This window comes from Melospiza melodia, chromosome 6 (assembly GCF_035770615.1).
Source record: "Melospiza melodia melodia isolate bMelMel2 chromosome 6, bMelMel2.pri, whole genome shotgun sequence".
NCBI lineage: Eukaryota > Metazoa > Chordata > Aves > Passeriformes > Passerellidae > Melospiza > Melospiza melodia.
The window spans coordinates 52,492,679-52,515,893 of record NC_086199.1 but is presented as its reverse complement, the minus strand read 5'-3'; the positions used below and the strand labels follow the sequence as shown (position 1 = coordinate 52,515,893).

General features: G+C 40.2%; 1 protein-coding gene across 7 annotated transcripts in view; it reads left to right on the top strand.

Annotated features, from left to right (window-relative positions):
* NELL1 (neural EGFL like 1) overlaps positions 1 to 23,215 on the top strand; it is a 275,787-nt gene that overhangs the window by 30,589 nt on the left and 221,983 nt on the right. For all 7 annotated transcript variants that reach the window (XM_063158166.1, XM_063158163.1, XM_063158162.1 and 4 more), the window contains exon 4: positions 8,123 to 8,293. In XM_063158166.1, coding sequence (XP_063014236.1) covers positions 8,123 to 8,293 — 171 coding nt within the window. The remainder of the gene's footprint in view (positions 1 to 8,122; positions 8,294 to 23,215) is intronic.

The following is a 23,215-nucleotide window of genomic DNA, read 5'->3' as shown; positions in this document are numbered from 1 at the left end:
GGCTCTCAGCTTCTCAGGAGAAAAAATCCTAAGGAAAGGATTTTCATAAAAAGATGTCAGTGACAGATATCAGTTATTTATTTCAGACCTGCACGAGCCTGGGCACTCGGTGGTTGCGCACAAACCAAGCACACCATCAGGACTTCCCACACTGTTATTTGTACTCAGAAGTCCAGATTTGGTAACTTTCCAAGTACTGGTTAGTAGTTACTACTGGTCAGTAGTTTCCATGCAAGTTTTGTAATGTCAGCTAACTTCTGGGCATGCCTGAGGGAAGGGTGTTCACCTGGACAGGTGGCTTTTTGTCCCCTGGCTGTGATTATTTTATGTTACAATGGAGATAGTTCAGCTAAGGGATGCATGGACCTTGGGTTTTTTGCCAAGTTGGCAATGTATAAATAGGCATAAAAGGACATACTGATTTGCTACATCCTTATAGTTATTAGTTCTAGCCTGCCCTTCACTAAGGGATGGTAATTGTTCCACTGATTAAGTGTCCTTTCTTGCTGATTAGAAAAGTCTTAATAAGCCAGCTTAAAGTGTCTAAAGAATACTGACCAGTCCAGGCCTAAGATGATTTTGGCATATTCCGTGTTTGACAAATTCCAAATGTGTGGAATTTGTCATAATGCAAGAAATCACTGAAGAGCTGCTGAATTTCAGAGATTAGAGGGAAGAACCTTTCTTCTAGGGACATCACAATTGGAGTAATTTGTTTTCAAATACTTTTCTACTGAGTAGTTTTACTCAGGTGACAGATCTCATTAGTAAGAAAACAATTCCTCCTGGTGTTCTTTGAGGTACATTTAAGGAGTTGTAACTGCAGCTTACTCCAGCCAGACTCTTTTCTGTCCTGCTGGCTGGGCTACCTTTGAAGCCTGCTAACATGCTGCTCTATTTTTAGGTGCAGTGTGGAACTTCCTGCTTGGTTTATTAGGACTAGGAGAGAAACCAGGCTTTTTTTTTTTTTTTTTTTTTCAGACAGTAGGCAGGTTGCAGCCATGGTGAAGGTAGATTTTTAGACATATAAAATGAAAACAAAAATGCTGAAGGTCAATCCTCACAACACATGCCATGGAAATATGTAGCTGCTTTGCACCAGCTCTGACTCCAGCTGTCTTTTACTTGGCAGGCAGATGTTGGGGTTACTTTTTTCTTTATCTGATCAAAGAGGAAAGTAAATTTGTATTAGGGTGACCTCTGCCTAGTTGCAGGTACACAAACACATCATAGATGCTTCATGCCTTGCAGCTTGCATGCCCAGCTGCCATGTATAAGATGGGTAGAACAAAAGACAAAATGTTAATAAATATTCTGTACTAATAGAAGATGTCAGTGTAGGAGTTTTTATTGTTAAATGTTTCAAGCTAAGCTGGTAGAATACAATTACTCTTGTCCCTCAGAGTGGCCTGAATAGAAAAAGAAAGTCATTTAATTGACTGAGTTTAGTTCTTTTTGCTTGAAATGAAAGCATAGAACCTTATTTAGGTAGTCAGTAGCACGGTGATGTTGCACTTTCAGACTTTCACTTGAGAGGTTTGAAAGTGTTTAGGATTACATTTTGGATTTGCTTGCACAGAAGGAATACTTTTGGAATGGAGTAGGTGATGCAGTATATGGGATTCAGCTTTTGTGTTTCCCTTTGTAGAAAGTAAATCTGAATTTTAGCAACCAATTTCTTTGTCACAGGCAATGCTTCTATTCATGACACCTTTTGTGCTGCCTGATATCAGCCTGACTTTGGTGATACCAGTGTGCAATCTCTGCCACAGCAGTGAGTCTTTAATGCTTCATTTGCCAGGTATGGTTTTGCTGTGCAGCCTCTGGGTCTGTCTTTATTCAAACCAGCTGTAAAAAGCAGCTTTGAATGGTTTGTAAGTATGGATGTTAGGGACACTTCCCTGTCTCACCTTCCAGGGCCACTGTGGCAGTGACAGTCATGGCACACAAGACTCTTGCTGCACCAGACTTGTTCCTCAAGAGGAGTAGATCTGTGTGCTTGAGCCTGTTAAGAGCATTTCTTCAAAATCCAGTGTTTCGCGATGCTTAATGCTTCAGAGCTTGGGATTGTGCCCTGTCACTTCATAGTAACTAGGGTACAGGAACAGCACCCGTGGAAGCGACTGGAATATTTGAAATATTTGCCTTGGCAGGTGTAACTTGTTCTGGTTTTGCATCTACTCAGAGCTGCGGTGACAGCTGCAAAGTGAGTGTTTCCTTTCCTGTGAGGAGATGGATCTTTCAGAGGCACTGCTTTTTCTCACCATGGCTTCATCACCAGCAGGGGCAGTGCCTTGGGCTGATGCCTGCCAGCTTATCTGCAGCACAGAGCCCAGTGCTCTGTGCTGGTTTGCTTTGCACTGAGGATGCTAAAACAAAATCTCAGTTATTTCATGTCCCTGTCCAGGCTGAGCCGCGTGGCACACCCAGCACAGTGTGCCCCACTGTGCACTCCCTTGGTGGTGAGGAGCAGCAAAAGGCCAAAGGAGTAATGGTCTGTGATTCATCACAGAATCCCTGGAGATGGAAAATCCTGAGATCTCTGTGATAATGGATGCAGATTTTTTGCCTGTCTCTAAATACATCAAGAAGTGTTTCTAAAAAGATGCTGAAGCACAGCCTTGCCTGAAGCCATTTTTATCATGAAATAGCACCATGCTATTGTGAAATGAAAAAGCTATGTGCACAAACAAGTCCAAATATACTGATTTTTCAGAAGCTTGCCGAATTTCCAATTTATAGCTGATGACATCAAACTGACTGTCTCTGGACTTTTCCTGAATTTGCATTGTTATTGAAAAAAATTAAAAGCTGTGCCTTGGCCAGACTCACAGATATTTTCCAGAAGTTTCTGTGCAGTAACACTGATTTTTATGGCAATAATTTTTTCCCCAGCATTTGGGAGGCCCCACATTGTAGTGTTGCTGCAGCATGTGTGAGGTGGATGGGGCTTCCATCCCTGAACTCCTGTGGCTTTGTGACCTTCTCCCTTACAATGGTAAGCAGATGCACAGTGTTTTGACTGGATGGCAAGCCCAAGTTTGTACATATTTGCAGGGCTGCCATCTGTGCCTGCTGCTTTGCCCTGGGACATCTGTTCAGTAGCTGTAAGAGCATCTGCTCTAAGCGCTGGTGCTGCTCCTTGAAAGAGGCTGTGGGGCTTCATTTGGCACTTGATCAAGGATGATGGAAGTTGTAAAGTCAGAATGATAACTCTGCTTTATTTATGTTGGAATGTGATAAGGAGGAAGGTTGCCAGAGTTGAATGCAAAAAGTAGTTCTGCATTAGTTCCTGGAGCTCTTACAGGAGCATTTAATCTGCTTACCCAGTTGTGCTGCTGTCTTCATTGTGCAATATTTCAGTGCTTGGTGAAGATCAGGAAATAAAGTGCTGTGTGCCCTAAGGATGTTCTGGAGGACACCAATTCCACAGTTCTTGTTGGGCCCTGCCTTGGGATCCATAGTCTGTGGGCTGTCCTTCCTTTGGCCACTTGCATCATCTAACAGCAGTGAAATCCCTGAATGAAACGTGGTGGTGTTTGCCACAGGGTAAGATCTCTTCTGTGGATTGAGATGGTAAATAGGTGAATCTGTTTCTTTAATGTAGATGGTGGGTTAGGCCAACTCACTTTATAGAAATACTTTGCCTTTTCTGCTTCAGGTTTTGTACACACTCCTATTTGTCACAGACATCTTTTATGAAAAATCCTTTCCTTAAGATTTTTCCTCCTGAGAAACGGAGAGGCCTCAGGAACAAAATGTAAACAATGGTTATCTGCTGCTGTGGAATGCAACAGGTGCAGCTGTGATTGGTCTGATGTGGTTGTTTCTAATTAATGGCCAATCACAGTCAGCTGGCTTGGACTCTCTGTCCAAGCCACAAGGCTTTGTTATCATTCTTTTCTATTCTTAGCTGGCCTTCTGATGAAATCCTTTCTTCTATTCTTTTAGTATAGTTTTAATATAATATATATCATAAAATAATAAATCAGCCTTCTGAAACATGGAGTCAGATCCTCGTCTCTTCCCTCATCCTCAGACCCCTGCAAACACAGTCACACACACTAATGTTGGTAGTGACTTTTCCATGTTTTTTGGTCATTACATCCACAGGAGGTGTTTCCAACTGAAAGTGTACCTTTCTCTCCTGATCTGGAAGTGAAATGAGCAGTAAAATATACAGTTTATTCACTGTGGTGGTGACTAAAAGAAAGGGGAAGAAAAAAATTGTCATTAAACGTACCTGTGTCAAGCTTTATCCTCTCCAAACAATAGTTTTGTGTGAGGTACATAGGGATTGCAAAAACTGGCAGAAAGAATTGTAAAGTATCTTGAATCAATTGTGGAATAATACTGTCCTTCACAGAAAGCACATTGTATGACCTTAAAATATCCCAACTTTTTTTGATGTGCATAAAATCAGTCTGAATTTAGCAGTGTTTTTCTCTTATACATTGGGGTTTGAATGAGAGACTGCAGATAGACCTATAAAAAGCATTTGAATTCTATAATTGTACGAAAGAAGCCAGCAGTAATTTACATGCTTAGCAAACAGGGAAATTCTACTAGTGGGAGAATTTCAGCCAAGGTCAAATTGTATTGCTGTTCCATAAAAATCAAGCTTTCTTAATACGTGTGTTCTGAGAATTTCATCTGTCAAAATACATGTTAACTTCTGATCATGCCTTATTTAAAATATATGAAAGTATAAATTGTTGCTGAGAAATAACAAATAACACAAGGAACCATCACTCAGTGCTAAGAAGTTGACAAGGAGATTACTGTGTCACACCTTTTTTCTCTGAAAAAGGTCTGGAGGAGGGTGGCAGCGCCCTCACTGTGGGGCAGGCTGACACAGGCTGCGTGCAGGTGTGATGCACAAGCAGAGATTGTCACAGTTCTCAGGGACCTTTCTTGGGCTTTTGGTGTGGATTTCATGGCAGCATTGGAAGTTCACACTGAACCATGATACATATATTCAGATGGTCCCAGGTGTTGCAGTCTTTCCAGGAACGCTGATTCATTCCAATCCTCTGTTTTCATGTAATTCCTGACAAAATACTGGAAAGTACCTTCAAAACACCTGGTAGAGATCAGTCAGTTTTCCTGTCTCTTCTATGGTACCTTCTATTAATTTTGCTCCCTCCCCATTTCTATCTGTTGTTTTATCGTGGATAAAAAAATGTACAATGACATTTGAAGTTGAAGATGAGATAGTGATTAAAAAAAAAATCCATTTATTTCCTCTGTGTTTACTAATTATTTTCTCACCGGTTGATGATTACTTGCCTGAGTTTGTTTTTCCCCTCATTTGTCTTCCATTCCCCAATTTGCAGATTAGAGCTCTGAAGCAGAGCAGGTGCACTGTGAATGGTGGCCTTTGTGCCATTGCTTTGGAGGAGGCTTCTTTCCCCCTGAGCCTAGTGGAAGGAGGAAAAAAAGGAGAAAACTGTTTGCACGTGACTTCTATTCTGGTAGAGAAGAGACAACTTCTGAACCCAGAACATCGTGAAGTGTTTGTGTAATCAAGGTCTCAGTGTGAATTTCTGCATCTTTAAAAAAAAATCAACACAAGAGTGTTGGTTTGCATTGCTTTAGTTTTTTAAATACAAGAGAGAGAGATGTGTTGGGGTTTCTGCTGTTGGGCTTATGTTGGCTGCTGTTCACTGATGTCTCTCTGAGTGTAACTGTTTGTGATTTGCACTTGTTGAAGGCTAGTGAAGAATAGGTGCAGAATTTGTCTACTGTCACCTTCCTTTTCCTGCCACTGAAGAGCTAAACCATGGTGTTTAATGCAGTCCCGTGGCACTTCCAGCATTAGGTGCACATATATAGAAATGTTAGCACTAGCTATTACATGAAATTTTAAGTAATCTGTTCTGTATTATATATAAATTAGTCAGGAGGCTGACAACAAGCTCGATTCCTAAGCAACAAGCTGCTCTCAGTCCTGAGCTAACTATTGACACTAAAGCTTGTCAGGTGAGAAGCTTTGCAATTCCCTGTGCTGTACAAATAATAGAGCACTGATGTGATTAAGTGCAGTATCTGACTGACCTTTCCAGGGCTGCGCTGTTTCCTTTACATTAACAAAGAAATCATTGTGTGGTGAGTGATCAGCTCTGTGGCTGTTGGAGATTATGAAGAATGACCTCAGGAAGCAATTTGCTTCCTGCAACAGGAGATTGTCTTGTTTTTGGGCTCTTAAGCCTCTGTGATCAACCATATATCTCTATGTATATACATAGAAATACTTTGTTTGTGAATGTTTTGTACTTCTCCCTCATTTTAATTTTTTTTCAGTTTCCTGTCTCACTTCCTTTTGTGCTGTGACAGCAGATAGAAATTACAAAATCTTTAAGTATGACATCACTGACAGTACTTTTGTAGTGCTTTTCTTGCTTGGGAACACCAGCAGCAGCATCTTCTGCACATTGGCTATGTTGTTACTGAGCATTGAAATAATAAATCTTCCCCAGATTTCCTGTGAATGTAATTTAGGTATTTTAATGGGTGTTGGCTGTAGTTAATCAACATTCTGCTCTAGTATTTAGAAAACCCCTCCTTTTCTGCTCTCCTTGTACCATTCTTTCACAACAGCAGCCTTTTTCTCCACTCTGTACTGCATGCATTTTGTTGCTACCTATGCCTGCTGTGTTTTTATTCAGCATTGGTTTTACCTTTACCTCCTTGTGTGTTTTACTTTGTCACTCGAGCCTTTGATTCATATGACCCAATAATGCTTTTATGTTGCATGAAAAATACAATGACAAGGCAGTATGGAGGAGGGCTTGAATTTCACATTTGGTGAAGACTTACTGTCTTTGTGTTCCCCTTCCCAGCCTGTTGTCATGTCTTGCACATGTGTTTTATCACCTAAGTTTCCTCCCAAGAAACTCTGTTTCCCAGTTATGTTGGAAACCCTCAGCTTCACTGGTAAGATCTAATCTTGAAGAAGTGCACAGCCCCCATGTAATGCTTGTGCACACAGGCTAGTAGGGCCAAGCAGTCTGTGAAAGGCTTGTGGGAAAATGAAAATTGGCACTCCAATATTTATTGGTTTGTGTTACATTTATTTTTTGGCAGTGGATTTTGTTACTGTAATTTTTCCCATCCTACCCCAAATCAGCACCTATCTCTCAAATGCCATGTTAAATTGGTGCAGGCCAACAGGGAAAAACAAAACACTGTGGAGGCAGATGGGGCAAAGGACTGTCTGGACAATCTGACATCTGCACTTTCTTGTAGAGCTATTTCTACCATGGAGGGAGGTCTGCATCACCTGTTTCTATAGACACAGCTTCATTTTAGCAGGAAAAAGATTTGATATGATGCAAATACGTGGGGAGGTCCAAGAGAAGACTTCACTATTTATACTGTCAGTGTATAAATTCATCCTGGAGAAAGAACTGGCTCCCCCCACATCCCTGTGAAGCCAGTTAATAACCCCACACTTCATTAGCCCTCCTGTGAGTCTGACAGCTCTGAGAAGGTTTTGATTATTGGATGGTTTGTGCCTGATGTGGAGACACGTAATCCAGCCAAGAGGTTTTGTCCTTTCCTTGTAAAGCTGAATGATCACGGCAGTAACAATAAAAGTCAGAAAATGAGTTAAGCACAATTGCATGTAGGGGAGTCCTAAAAATAAACAGTTGTGGTTTTTTAACTGGATTTGCAAGTAGTAAATACAAATTTAATGATTACCTGGTGGTTTCTTACCTTAATGGCTTTTTATTTGTTTGTGGTAGTGATATATGTACCGTTCTTTATTTTTCATTTCTTTCAAAGCCTGCGGGCATACAAAATATTTTGGTGAAAAGAATAAGGCTTGGTTTCTTGTACTTTTCTATGGGTGAAAAGAGGACTTCAGTTTCCTTGACTAACAAGTGGTACTTGGAGCTGTTTTCAGTAATTAGTATTGCTGGTTTTGTATGCTCTGAATGTATGGCCTTGTCTCTCTGCTCCTTTAAAAAAAAATTAATTAGTAGCTACTGCATGCTGAGTAACCTCTTTAGATTGTGGTATTTGTTTAAAGAAGCCTTACCAGTTCAGAAGAAAGCGACAGTCTCTTTCAGAGGGCACTTGCCAGAAGTGGAACTGATTCTCCATGTTTTCAATGCAGCTATTTTGAGCTGGAGAGCAGTGGCCTGCGGGATGAGATCAGGTACCACTACAGGTTCCACGGGAAGATGAGGACAGAGGTGTTCCCCTACCGCCTGGCAGATGGGCAGTGGCACAGGATCGCTGTGTCCCTCAGTGCCTCCCACCTGCTGCTCCACGTGGACTGCAACAGGTAAGCAAACACTTTCTGTCATCTGGAATTCTTTGAAAAGTAATCTCTAGTTATGGGAATCTAATTGGAAAATGTCTCATTCAGAAGCATGCTAAACTGCCGTGGGATAAGAGAAGGAAAACAAAGTATTAAAATGGAACAATTCATTGTGATTATGAACAAATGTGGAAAAGGTTGATTGCTGATGGGGGAGTATTAAATGCATCTCTGTAGTTTAGGCAGTAGCTGAGCAGTTATGTTTGCCAGTGATTGCATTTAAGTGTGATGGATGGGTGTGCAGTCTGTTCTGTTGTGAGCTGCTTCACTCAGCATACCTGAGAGCCTGAAGGATAGATAGATGCATCAGAAACACTTTAATTTTCTTTTGCATAATCAGACAATGTAGCTTTTACTGATTTTTCCATGTGCTGCTGCATTTGGAAACTTCTGAGAAACCTGGAAGCTTCTTTTTGCATGACTGGAACCAGAGTTTTTTGTTTTCTGAAGGATATTCTGTCTTTTCCATTAGAAGTTGTGGAGGCTGTGAGATGGCATATGGCCAGGATTTCAGAGAATGAAAATCAGCAAACCTAGAATCTCTCTTGCCTTGGGACTTGATCTCACAATGTATTGTAGGCTTCAGACTTAGCAACTGATGGGGAAGAAATTCAGAGAGCTTGTAATTGGGATTTGATGATAGTCTTTATGAATGAGGAAAACAAACCATTACTGTTGTATCTTATTGCACCAAAATGAAGGGGGAAAAAAACCCTTCACATTCAGTGAGAGGATCAGCATATGCATTTTGGGATCATGGCACATAAAATGATTGGGTTATGATAGCAGATATGTTTTTGGAAGTCTTCATTTTGTAAAGACAGGCAGAAAAAAGCTAGATGAGTATTATAGGAGTTAAAGGAACATTTGAAAAAGTTTGAAGTTTGACCCAAGTAATTATGAGATACTGTTTTGAGAGGATGTTACAACCATTTTCTGCAACTCCATTAACTACTGAAAAATCTAATCTGAAGGAGTGTTTCTTATTGGACCTTATTTGGACCTTAGAAGCAATTAAATGCTGAGAGTAATTTTAAGTTCATTGAGGCATGAAATCTACAGTTTGCAAAGATTCTCTTAATTTCAGTCATTTGATTTATTTATATTCCCATTATTTATCTGTTATACTATTTCTTTGCTTTCAACAGAATGCTTTTTTTTCTTTGTTTATTGATATACTGGGTTTTGGGACAGGTTTTTTGTTATCTACTTTGATTTTTTTTTTTTTAAACAGCAAATGGGTTTTGAGAAGACCCTTTTTAGCAGATTGTTTAGCTGGCTGCTTTCTTGTACAGCATTTAAAATGAAGACAATGCAAAATGACTGGTGCAGAATTCTTTCCAGGGACAGGAGAACTGCAGAGAGTCATGGTTGTGACTTGATTTTCTTTACAGTAACAAGCACAAATAGATAAATACAATTATGGAGTGAGCTGTGCTGTCATATGAGGTGGCAAATGTGTCCAGCCATCTCTGTCAGGTAGCCCTAAACAGGGCTGATCCATCCACCCATGTCCCTTAAGGTGCTACATCCTCAGGTTGCTCCCAGCATAAATCCATACCAAGGTGTCTGTGTTTGGCTGTGCATTGTGGTGTATTTTATGTATTGTGGTGCTTTATGACAACTCCTGTGGAAGAGTAATGGAAATAGTTCTGAAGGCATGACTTGAGGACAGATCATAGTGGAAGTTTAAATGAGATAGGGAAAAAAGCCAGGAAGTCTAAGTTCTTGAGTCAGCTGAAGCATCACTGTTCAATTAATTAGAGAATTTTGTGAATGTGGGTGTTACTTTGATTTAATCTTAAAACCCTTTATATTTGCACTCAGAAAAGAAGTCAACATCTTTTTTATCATGGCATTTTCCTATGACAGTGCAATAAATGTCAAAGCTTTGAAAATGAAGAGCAAGTCAATGGGGGTACTTCTGAGCAGTGCTGGAAACCCTCAGCCTTCTTCATGTTAGTGTTAGGGAAGCTCAGCTGGAAGTGTGAGCCCAGTCCCATGTGAAGAGCTGTGGACTCTCCCTGTAAATGTCACTGGTTTAGGCTGGTTCACAATGAGAAGTGATGCATTTGCAGACTCGAATGAACAGGAGGAACCAGGATATGAGTGCAGTCAGTATATTCACCTGTCCCACCTCCTGCAGAGGTTTCAGTCATCAGAACAAGAATTTAGCTTCCTGTGTACCTATCTAGTTAAAGCTCTCGGCTTTTTGTTTACTTTGTTTGCCAGCAAAACAAAAAGGGAAAAGAAAACAAAACCTGACTGCCAGAATTAATGACTTGTATTTCTTTAGGGGCTGGCATCATGGTTTCCTTACAGACTTGGCTGAATTTGCATAAATGTATTATTTCTTTTGTTTAGGACTGTGGTAATGTGTTATATATTTGGAAGGCTATTGTGAGCAAAGGATTTGTGAATGCAGTGTTACCTAAGTTAATCTGTACCTCAGAGTGCATTGCAAGTGTTTGCGTTGGGAAAAATATCCAGTCACATCCTAGTTCTGCTACTGGATTCATACTGTGATACTCTGGCCTCCAAGAACTGCAGCTGATCAGAAAGCATTGGAGAAGAAGCCTTTAATTTGTAAACAGATAGTAAAATCTCCTTTTCCACTTCCCAGCCCTATCACCCACATTACTCTGATTTGTGAAATTGCTTTGACATTTGTACTTGATTATCTTTTGGATTCAATTCAAAGCCAGCTTTGTTTTTCAGACCTTGGTAGGCTAGGGAAAAAAGTACTTGGGAAATAGCAAAGACCTGTAGTGCTTTAAAGCATCACCTTTAAAACAGTGCAGTTGTCCCTGTTCTAATGAGATGTCATGTGGAGGGGGAAGCATGTGTATCAAAGGAGGTTTATTTGCCCAAGTACAGCTCCTTTTGAAATCAGCTCCTGCTGCTTCTCACTGGCTCCTTTTAGTGCCCCTTCAAGAACAAGGAGTGGGAATTGCAGCTGAGTTTGATGTTAGGGCTTGGGGACTGCTGGCTCAGAAATCATAGAATGGTTTGGGTTGGAAGGGCCTTTAAAGATGGTCTTGTTCCAACCCCCTGGGCAGGGACACCTTCCACTGTCCCAGGTGGCTCCAAGCCCCATCCAGGCTGGCCTTAACACTTCATGGATGGGGCAGCCACAGCTCCTCACAGTGAAGAATTTTTTCTTATTTATCTAGTCTAAACCCACCTCACTTTGATCTGAAGCCATTTTCCTTTGTCCTGTCACTTTGTTTCCTTGTCCAAAGTCCCTCTCCAGTTCTCTTGTGGCCCCTTTAGGAACTGGAAGGTGCTGGAAGGTCATCTGAGCGAGGAGCTTTCCCAAGGCTGAACAGCCCCAGGTTTCTCAGCCCATTTCCATGGGACAGAAAAAAGATACCTTGGAGTCCAGGCTACAAACCTGCTGAGCATCACTGGACTCTCCTGACTGGCTTGAAGAGCTTCTGTGCTAGCCAGGGATGTCTCAGAAAACTGACATGAGAAGCCGTGGGTGCCCTTGCTAACATGCATTTCACAGTCTAGTAAGGTTCTGAAGGCTTAGAAAAATGAAAAGACTGCATTAATTATGAATGTCCTACTGATGCACAAGTAAAACCTGTGCTCAAAGTGACATGGAAATTAACTTTGCTGCCTTTGGTAGGATCTGTGCCTCCCTGCTCTAGGCAAAAAGGGATTGTCAAGGATTTTCTGGTGAATGTTTGATTCAGCTAGAGCAACTGCATCATTGTCCTTAAATAACCAGTAGTACTAATAGATATTTCTATTAATGTGAGTATGATTAAATTAACTCTGCCATGCTTTTTCTCAGCTTGGGCCTCTGTTCATACCTGTGCTGTCAGGAGATTTGCAACCTCAAGAGGCTGTCAAATCCTGCCATATCTGATGTTTGTTTTCTCTGGAATTTTAGCTGTAGAGTCTGTATAGTTTCCCATGGCACCTGACTGTCCACTGAGATGTTTGTCCCCTGTGGCAGTAACAGCACAGAAATATGTTGCATTTAATGGTGTTGAGAAGAGTGAGGGAATAGCATGGAACCTACAATTTAGGAGGTGGCAGGTACTGTATCAAAATTTATTTCTTGAAAATCTATTTGGAAAATAGAAATTCTAAGTTGTTCTCAGTGTAGCTGATTAATCTGGAGGGGTAAGCCTGAAAAGTATTTTATTTATTCTTGTTTTTTGTTTTATTTATCATCAGCCATATTGCTACAAAGGTACTCACCTATTCAAACAATATCCATCTTCCTTTACTTGAACTCTGTGGGCATACAAGGGAGAGAAAGGTGTTTTGATGAAAAAATTAATGTTCTTCCAGTGAAAATCTGTGCTGGAGTGCCTTTTGCTGTGAATACAGCTGTGTTTTTGATGGATATCTTAGCTGTTTGATGGAGGGGGTTGGTAAGAGCATAAGAGAATAGATTATAGAACTGGAGCAGGCTTGGAAGTAGTCTCCAACTGAAAAAACATGTTGTCTGCTTCTTTTATGTTAGAACAGCGCATTAGGGAATAAAAAATGCATGAGCAGTGAGAACTTTTTAATTGGAAAAATAAATAAATTAAAGTAACATCCTCCAAAGATGGTAATCCAAGACATCCGAGTTCTTATAAATTAGATATTCTGGCTGCCAACCTGAGGTTTTCAACTGATCTAAACAAAGTTCTGTGACTTTAATTAAGGTGTAATAAATTTAAAGAAGGTTAAGGGATGTATTTAAAAGAGGGATTTGCTGCTTTAGTTACTGTAAAACACTTTCTCTTGAGAGAGAAAATGGTGTGGTGACAGTGCTGTGCAGCTAGGTAATTTAGTCTCACTATTTGAATATGAGTTTGTGACCCAGATTGCTTCTCTGCTCTCTTCTCTGCTGTAGCAAAAGCTGTCAGGGAAATGGTAACTTGGGCAGAGTGGTGTAATTGTGCATCATGGGTGCCCCCAGCTTCAGAACTGTGGTGTTGTGGGCTGGTTCATTGTCACCCACGAGGTTTTTCTTTTGTTTGGCAGAAAGGCTGTGAATTGCTTAGCATGAGGGAGATCTGCAGCTGGCACACCGCATCAGCTGCCATCAGTCTCTATCATCACAGTACTGCAGTTAGCTGCAAGGAAATGTTGAGGATACAGTCAGCATTATTTTCTTTTTAAAGGAGCTTTTAAATAGCTGAGGTTTTTCACTGAATAGCTAGTGCATCAGCAGAATGGTGGCATGGGTGTGACCAAAGACTGAATCATCTGTTTTAATCCAGCCCTCAATTACGATGAAAATTTATTTTTAATCCCCCCAAAATAATTTGAACTCCTTTGTATACTGCATTGAGAGATTTGTGAGAACGCATGAGTATTTATGAAAGTGCTGAAAAAGTACTAGAGGAAAAAAAGGCAACAATCCCAATCCACATCTGTTATCTGTTCCTACCTGTCTTAGACCCTTTGGCCACCCCCAGGAGGCAGAAATCACCTGCACAGGTACCTGGGCACTGAGCTTCAGCAGAGAAGCCTCACAAGCTCCTGCTCAGCATGGAATCTGCTTTGGGCTCCTTGTGGGAGCTGCTCCAGCCGCTGCTGATGTCAGGAGAGGAGCAGAATCTTCTCCAGGAGTTTGATTAAGGGTCTTCCATAGGAGCTTGGGGCAGAGTTTGGTCCCTGCAAATCCCAATAAACTGCTCAATATAAATTCAGAAATGGTTTTGGTCCCCCCTCCCCCAGTCAGAACTGGGGACTTATTGTGTTTGAGGGCTGCCCCAATGAAAGAAGGAATGATGGATCTGCCTCCATGTTCTCAGAAGGCTAATTTATTATTTTATGATATTATATTATATTAAAGAATGCTATAGTAAACTATACTAAAGAATACAGAAAGGATACTTACAAAGGCTAAAAAGATAATAATGAAAACTCCTGGCTCTCTCCAGAGCCCCAACACAGCTTGGCCCTGATTGGCCAAAGAGTGAAAACAACTCAGATGAATCCAATGAAACAATCACCTGTGGGTTAACAATCTCCAAACACATTCCACATGAGCACAACACAGGGGAAGCAAATCTGATAATTATTGTTTTCCTTTTTCTCTGAGGCTTCTCAGGAAAAAATACCCTGCGTGAAGGGATTTTTCAGAGAATGTGAATGCCACAGGGACTTGTGGTGCTTTCTGGTGAATTGTCAATGTTGGTAGACAGGTTGGTGGCTTCAACAGGACAGGAATATTGTGTTATGCTTTACCATTGCCATCTTGCATTCCTTGTACTTTTATGCTTTGGATGTGTCAGAGTGAGAGGATGGATAATGGCAGGGGAAATGATCTTAAATCAAGACTGGCAAGCCTCAGATGGTTTAGTAATTTCCAGAAGTGTGTGACTAGTTGTATTACCAAATTCTCAAATATGTGTATATTGGTCCAATATACATGTAGACATGTATAAAGCAGTAAGTCTTTAAATTGGTGTGGTTAGTTACAAGAGCAGTCTCTGAAAATTTAGCTTGCACTGTTTGAAATGTACTTGGAAATTTTTCTATGATTTTTTTTCAGGAGAAGTCTCCTGTTACTTGGCTCTATTTCTTTTTTATTTGTTGATGTGGGGGTCATATGGACAGAGGGGTGATCATAGTAATTTAAGAGTCAGCCAGATAAAGCCAATGCTTTGAGCTTTTTCCTTTCAGATTGTAAAAACAGTTATCTTGCTCCAGCCAGACAGATTAACTGAGATCTAAGAAATAAATGAACTCTTCCATTTGAAGTGGTTAGCTTAATTCTGGAGTTTAGAACTACAAGTCACATAGGATAATATTGGAGCTGAATTGAGAAAATGATAGCTCAATTCTACTTAAATACTTTTAGATCTTTGCCAAAGAACAGGTGAGAACCCCTCTGAACTATTCAACAGCAGACTGGAGACCTGAGCCTTCATGTAGCAAATAGTGCAGAGCCTTTCCAAAAGATCTGAAACCTCCTGAGTGTGGTGGGGCTTGAGAGGGCGATTGAGCAAGCCAGGCTGAGGCTGCTGAGAGCTGTGAAGCCAGCCCAGAGCTCCATGGAGTGCTTTAGTACTTGAGGTGTCTTTCTTTGGCAGTTTAGCACTGTTGCCCACAAGGTAATTATTTTAGGAATCCAATCTTTACAAAATCCTCAAGCTGGCTGCAGGGAGGTAGAGTCTGCTTGATTGAATTTCTTAATACCCCCAGAACCTGACAGTTCTCATTATTTCATTACTGGGTGACACAAAACTGACAGCTCTCTAAAGGGCAGTGGTGCAGGATCAGTCACATTTGTGCCTTGGCTGTGAGGAGCTGGAGCCATGTGGGGTGCTCAGGGGTGGAAGGTGGCAGGGCTGGGGAACACCAAGGGGGCTCTGGGGCAGTAGCTTCCTCCTCCACTTTAAATATTTTTTATCTAATATTTTTATATTTTATATAATATTTTTATATTTTAAATATTGCATTAAAGGGGCTTCCTCTTCCACTTTAAATATTTTAATGGTATGAAGAATCCTTGTTGTGTGATCTGTCCTGCCAATGAAAGGATGCATGGAAGAAGCAATAAGGAGGAGGTTGGTACCCTGATCCTTGGCACAGGAGTAAGGTAACATGCATTTGCCAGTCCTGTAACTTGTCCTTGTGTCTGAGACCAGGCAGTAAATGAATCAGTGGAAGCTGCACTTTTAATTGGGCTGCAGTTTTAATGGCATCCTCTTCAGCACATCAATAGTGAAAGCAAGTAACTAATAACTGCCACTGTGCTAGCTGAGGCAGCTTGGAGTTTTTCAGCCCAAGCTGAATTTTTCTCTGTCACACCAGCTCCTTACCTTAAACTTGTCTGAAGGATGTGCCATGCAGTACCCTGGGGAACACCCCAGTGCAGGCTGCAGTGAGAACTCTCATTGACTTGAGCAGAACCATGCTTTCACGTCCCCAGTGTGTCAGATGTTGTGAGAAATGTGCTGTCCCTGCAGAGTGCTTTTCTGCCTGTCTGCTGGCAGTTTCCATCTAAATTTAATTTTAGGACCAGTATAATGGCTTGTTCTGTGTTTACTGTCTGTTTCATACACCTCCCCAGTCACGGCCAATTAGTTATTTGTGGAGGGACTGCAGTGTTGTCTTTCAAACAACCAAGACTAAACTGGACAGTTGGAAAACACCACGGGAAAAGGGAGATGTGGGTTATTGGAAGCACCTGCAGGAAGAGCTGAGGAGCAGGGAATGAGGCCATGGTGTTCCAGAGGAGTGGCAGCTCCAGGGAGAGCAGAGAGACTTTGCACAGAGCTGGGGCAGCACCAGGGGCAGGGCAGCAAAGGCAAAGCTCCATCCTCAGCCTGCACTTGCCTTCCATCTCTGCAGCAAATTGGCTCTGGAATATGGATGAGGTTATTTTATGATTACATACAAATCCTCCAGTGATGACATGAGCCCCTTGATGAGATGATCCTGTGACAAGATACCCTGTAAAGCAATTAACTTCTCAGCAGATGTGGTTTTGGAAGGGGGAAGAAGCTGTTTAGTAAAAAGGTTTCTTGTGGCTTGACTGAATTTTAAATTTAGCTTTTGTAGCAGTGCAGAAAGAGTTGAAATCAAAAGCCTCGTTCTTTTCACAATTGCACCTATCTTACTGTACTAGATAAATCAACTTTGGGGTTGAGAGGAGCCTGAGACAAAGGGAAAACAAAAGGAAAGACAAAGGCTGCATATATTTTGTGAAGAAGGGCTGCTCCAAAGCTTATCATGCCTCAGGTTCTGTAACTGCCAGAGTGAAGATCCCTGTTCTGCAGGTCTTGGGCCAGAGACCAGCACATCCCTCTGTGGCAGGCAGGTGGAATAGAAGCAGTTTCAGAACTGCCAGTTCTTACTCAATAAACACCTTGGGACAAACCCCAAAAGCAATCTTAGTTTTTTTTTTTTTGGTTTTTTTTTGTTTTTTTGTTTTTTTGTTTTTTTTGAGTTTTTATGACAAAATAGAGATGGCATTAGCCATTTAATCATGGTTTTACCTCTTTGTTCTGATAGCATTTTATTTTGGGGTTCATTTTGCTGCAAGACCTTATTTGTGCGCATTTTGATGTGTATTCTTCCTCTTTTGCTTTCTGATTGTAAGATAGGCTTAATTGGCTACTACTTGTTTCATAGATATTCTAATACAGTTTTTATCTCAGATGTATCTTGCTCTAAGGGTTTCTTGTTTAATTTGTGGGAGAGGAGCTTTTCTTTTTATATCTTGAAAGAACCCATTGAATTAATTTCTTCCTCTTATTTCTGGAATCTGCTTTTAATTGCTCAGACTTGGTTTGATGATATTTTGCATCTGGGATGTACTCTGAACATTTGGTTCATGTGAGATGGGCTTTTGCTATGATGCTTGGTATGGTAACAAATGAGTGTGCTGTGCTTTTAGCTTTCTTGTTAACAGTTTGCTTTATTCAGTGTTCTGGTTTAGAACCTGAGCTTCAAAGTTTGCTGAGGTTAAAGGGTGTCTTTTAGGGACCCTGTGAGTTTTAGCTTTGTCCTCTTTTAATAAGTGTATTTGTCTCCTTGACTGTAGTGGATACTTGTGTGCATCATAAAAACCCTCCTGCTTTGTGGTTTTTGCTCTGGTAGCCAGGTAGTGATAGTTGCTCACAAGTGATAAAGAGATGCTAAAATGCCTTTGGAGAGTCAGATATCTGTTTGAAAAGTGGCATTTGATCTATGTAGCTCTCAGCTCTGTATGGAGATGTTTAAAGTCCTGAATTCACATTAATCCATAGAAGTTGAGCACATTGATTTTTGTAAAAAAAATCTGTATATGCAGATGATATTCACCTCAGCACTTCAGAGGAAGAATTCTTTTGACCTAGACACCACCTTTAAGTTCCGCTGAATGTGGCAAAAAGTTATCATGTTCACCAAAACCTTTGAGAAATATTCTTGTGTGCCCCTACTACCTGTGGATTATGTACAAGTTTTAAGGGCAATGCCAGGGCCAGGAGCCACATGCTATTTATTGAACTCAGCTTTATCTAAAAGGAAAAGGTTCCTGTGTGGTTTAGTGGTGTTAGGCATCTGAGCAGCACACAGCTGCTGCCTCCGCAGTGGGATGGGGAAGGGATTCAGAAGGTTGCAAGTTGACATAAAGACAGTTTAACAGGTAAAGCAAAGCAAAACAAAGAATTAATTCCCATTTCCCATCAGCTGGCAGGTGTTTAGCTGGGGCCTGCTCTGGGCAGCAGCTGCCCCAGCACAGGATGGACTGATAACAGAGTGACCATCCCCAAGAGAGACTTTCTGAATTTGTCATCTTTTTCAGAGCGGTGACAGAGTGGTGTCACCTGGTATTGTTCATTCTGTGTGCTGGGGTTGCTGTGCCTGTTAAATAAACAGGTTCTTTCCACTTCTCTCCAAGGAATCCTCCCTGACCCGGCTGGGGAGAGAAGGGCTGTGTGTGTGGGTTTGCTTTCTGGAGGGGCCCCTTTGGGAGGTTTTCTCCCAAATTTGCCTTAAACCAAGACCGGTCACAAATCCTGCACGGGGCACCACACCAGCTGCTTTGAAGAAAATGAGTGTGTCCTAGTCAAAAGCAGCAGTTGCCTAAGCTGAGAAATGGGATCACTATTTGGGTATCAAACCAGCTGTCTTGACACTAAAAGCCCTACTCTGGATCCATACATGTAAGGTACAGCTGACCTCATGGTTTGGCATTTATTTTTTCTGTATAACTTGTGACAATCCTAAGCAAATAGCCAAATTTCTATTTCTGCTTAGAGTCTGACTCAGCCTATTTTCTGGGTTTTTCGCACTTTCAGAAGTGCTGTTTTTGTTACATGAAGATGGGCAAACATTGCAGCCTTGCAGACAGGCTGTTGGGGCTTAGGCACTCTTTGCACTGTTACTGTCAGGAACCATTTGTATCTGTTTTGTCATTTGCAAGTAAAGTTCATAATATTGACCTTGTTTGTGAAGGTGTTGGGATCTACCTCAGGTAGATTTTCTCCAGATGAAAGTTGCCATAAAGGCAACTCTGACAGATGCATTTCTGCCCTTTGTGAGGCCACTGCTGTGTCATATAATGGGTCCAATCCTCTACTTTGGGTCAATAAGAATGATTTGTTTTAGCTTAGTGCTTAAGAAATTCTGACCAAATGAATGGATAAGTTTGTAGGAAACTGAGCAGTGTAATATATTTTCTAACAAAAGCCCTGTACAGACAGATAATATCTCTGTGAATTCACCCTTACACAATTGATGTGTGGAGAGTAAACCCCCAAAACCTGACAGTGAAAATGTGCTTTTGTGACCATCTCCACTTGCATTTGTGTAGTTTCCTCCTATTTGTTACTTTGAATTTTTATTGAATGAAAAAAGAGATTTTTAAACAGAATTTTATTTAGATGGATTTGTATTTGGAATAATTAAAGCGAAAAATAGAGTACATTAACTTTGTCTCTGTGATTATACTGGAAAATCAATGAAATCATTTGGGTGACAGACCTTGAAGAGAATGTAAACTGAGCATGCACTCTTGAGGCTTTTACCTGACATATGCTATTACTGGACACCTATTTTTTTTTCTCCCAAAGCTGAACAACAACTTGATTAAATTGGTTGGCAGTTACTATTGTATATTCAAAATTTAATAAGAAAAGGTTTCCCTCATACCCCAAGATTTTAATCTAGATTGCTTTCCTCTGTTAAATGATTGTGAACTCCTATACTATGGCAGAGGAGATAGCACCAAAAAAATAAATCAAAATTTCCCTCAGGAAGTTTATTTTTCTGAAACAAAACACTGGAAACTGAATGAATAATTCAGTTGAAGTTTCTCCAGAACTGAATACATGTCAAGTAATGTGTCCTATCTGTAAACACTATCAAGAAAATCCAATCACGTTGGTATTGACACATTTTCATTGGGAAGCATATAGAAAATGGGCTGAAAGAGAAATATGTAAAGATATCTTAGTATTTATTTTAAAAATAAATTCTTAATCTCTGTGGAAGTATAGAGATAAAGACAAATGCCAATACTGTATCTGAACGCTAGGAACTGATGTAAGCAATCAATTTCTTGGTGCAGGTGGGTTCAGAGAACATGTTGGAGAAACTTTTTGAAGTAGCTGATTGTTTTTATACAATGGGCTGTGTTTGGAGGCCTCATTTGCTATTTCAGAGGTGTACTGTGTTTTTGCAGGCTCAGCTGGAGATGATAGCAAGGGTCAAAGGTGGTCCACACCTCTGCAAATTCAATTAGGGAAAAGATTGATGCAGAACACAGGGAACTTCCTTCTCTGCCTTTCTTTACACAAGTTGAGGGTGCTTCTTTCAAAGACTGCCATGAACAGAAGTTTTCTATGCCCTTCAGTGTATTTAAAGGATCTGAAGATCCAGATGGATGTATACAGGGTAATGAATGGTTGCAGGAGAGTGTAATTTTTGAGCATCAGGCTTTGAATTGCAAAAATCTGTTTTGATGATTCACCCTGATGTCAGGAAGGGCTCCTGTGCAGCTGTTGGAGGGGCCTTTAGAGAGTGAATAATTTACTGTAAGATGAATCACACCCTAGAAACACTCATGTCTCTTCATTAAACGAGTCTAGAGGACTAGCTCCACTGTAGGTATGAACTTTTGAGACATTTAAAATTGGGTGTGATGAATTCAACACCTGTTCTCCGCATGGAAATTTAGAGCTTCCCTCTTGAGGAGGGATCCCAAACAAAGGAACCCCATGGCTTTTATACCCTCACAGTCTAAATCTCTGCTCAAAGCCTGTTTAATGCAGTTCAGGGCTGTGAGTGTTCACAAATTTCAGAGAATATTCTGAGTTGGAAGGGACCCCAAGGACCAGAGTCCAGCTCTGTAATGAATGGCCTGTGTGAGGATCAAGCCCTCAACTTTGGTGTTGTTAAGCATCATGCTCTCACCAACTGAGCTGATCTCAGGGTTTTCATATCCAGCCTGCAAACAGGAGAAGGAATGTTCCTGGTTTAGTAACCCACTCGTATTTTAGACACGGAAGAATTTGAAAGTATCATGATTTGGTGTGCTGCTCTGTAGTGGCTGTGAGTTGCAGTCTGTTTTATGGTTCAGAATTTTAGGCAGTGGTGCCTCCTGATCAGTCCATTTTGGCTGATGTATCCTAATGTGAGCAGACATTTAGTTTATTTTCAAATTTTATTTTCATGTTCTGCTAAATATTTCAGCAGTTTCAAAAATTCATCTGGCATGGCAAATACTGTATGTATGATGTAGAGCTGCATCTCCACAAAAGTGGACATAAAGTGTTAACTTCTGCTTATAAAAGTCGTGTGTAAGAAATCATCTTCACTGCAAGAGACAATTCCATGTCATGTTTGTTCCAGAAGGAGTGGGACCCAGTATGAGAGGCAGTTCAGCTTCAGTCATGCCCAGTCTAAATGCTTAGATCTTGGGCAGAGACACTGTCTTTGTGATCTTGGTTAATCTGTGTTTCAGTCTACTCATGGATAGAATGAGGGTATTTGACTGTTTTACCATTCTATATTTGATATATACCATTGTACTATTGTGTATTTACACATTACAAAGATGCTAAAAATATTGATTATAATTATATTATTATAAATATATAATATATAAATTATAAATTATAAATATATATAATATATAAATTATATATAAATTTATATAAATTTATATATATATTTATATATATATATAAATATATATTTAAATATATATATGTTTATATTATATAAATTTATATATTTATATATAAATATATAAATTTATATAAATTATAAATATATATAAATTATAAATATATAATATTATAAATATATAATTATATTGATTAATCTGGAGGGGTAAGCGTGAAAGGTACATTATTTATTCTTTTTTTTTTTTTGCTTTGTTTTATTTATAATCAGCCATATTGCTACATATAGAGTACATGGAAGGGAGCTGTGTCCTTGTCCAACAGAGCTTGATTTCTAGAGAAGTTCTCCCTCTATGCAGAGCAAGATGTGTGTGTATTAGGATGCAAATATTGAAATATATCTCCTTTCAGGAATACAATGATTATTTTAAAGATTCTTTATTTTCTGCATATTGTCTACACTATGGCAGAGACACTTGTTAGAAATGTGTCCTTGAGAGATCAGGTGATCCCGATGATTGCACAAGAATACTTAATAAATCAAAGCATGCAGACAGGGTAGAGATATAGACACAAACCATAAGAACATTTGGGTATTTATTGATTAACAGGTGTATTTCTTACTGTATTTTGCTAATGGATCAGTGGTTACTGAATGTATTCTGAGCATGAACATTTCAAGACAGTAGGATTGGTTCATTGTTCTATTACCCTGGTTTTATAGTTTAACTTCTTTGAAATATGTTGGTGTAAAGTAGGGACAAATCAAGCTTTCTCTTGGAAAGTGAATGCAGCAGTCATAAATCTGGGAGCCTGGAGTTTGTAGTAGAGCTTCCATTAAACTGGAGACCTGGGTCTCCTCATGTTGGAGGGGCTGTTCAGTCTGCAGCAGTTTTAGTGACCACAGCTCCCCTGAGACATCTTTCTGAGCCTTCCTTTTCTTGTGAATGTATTGTGCATTTCTCTGTGTTGGCATCAAAGCAAATGTGCTGGAAACTGGTCTCCAAGGAACTCTAGGCCAGCACTTCATAAGCTGAAGTGTGTAATTCAGCTGTTCATATGCCAAATACAGAATATTGGCCACACGGGTAAAAATCCAAAGAAAGGTAAGTAAGGGAAAGTGAATGATGTGGAAGCTTAATGTGGATATTTTGTTTGTTTGGGGTTTCTTTGTTTTAATTTTTTTAAACTGATGTGCTTTTCCCCCTTTTCATTTCCCAGGAGTGTAGAGGGGCTTACAGGAGTAGCAATATGTTGTGTGTATACTTGCCAGGCTTTTTTTTTTTCTGATGATGTTTAACAGTAT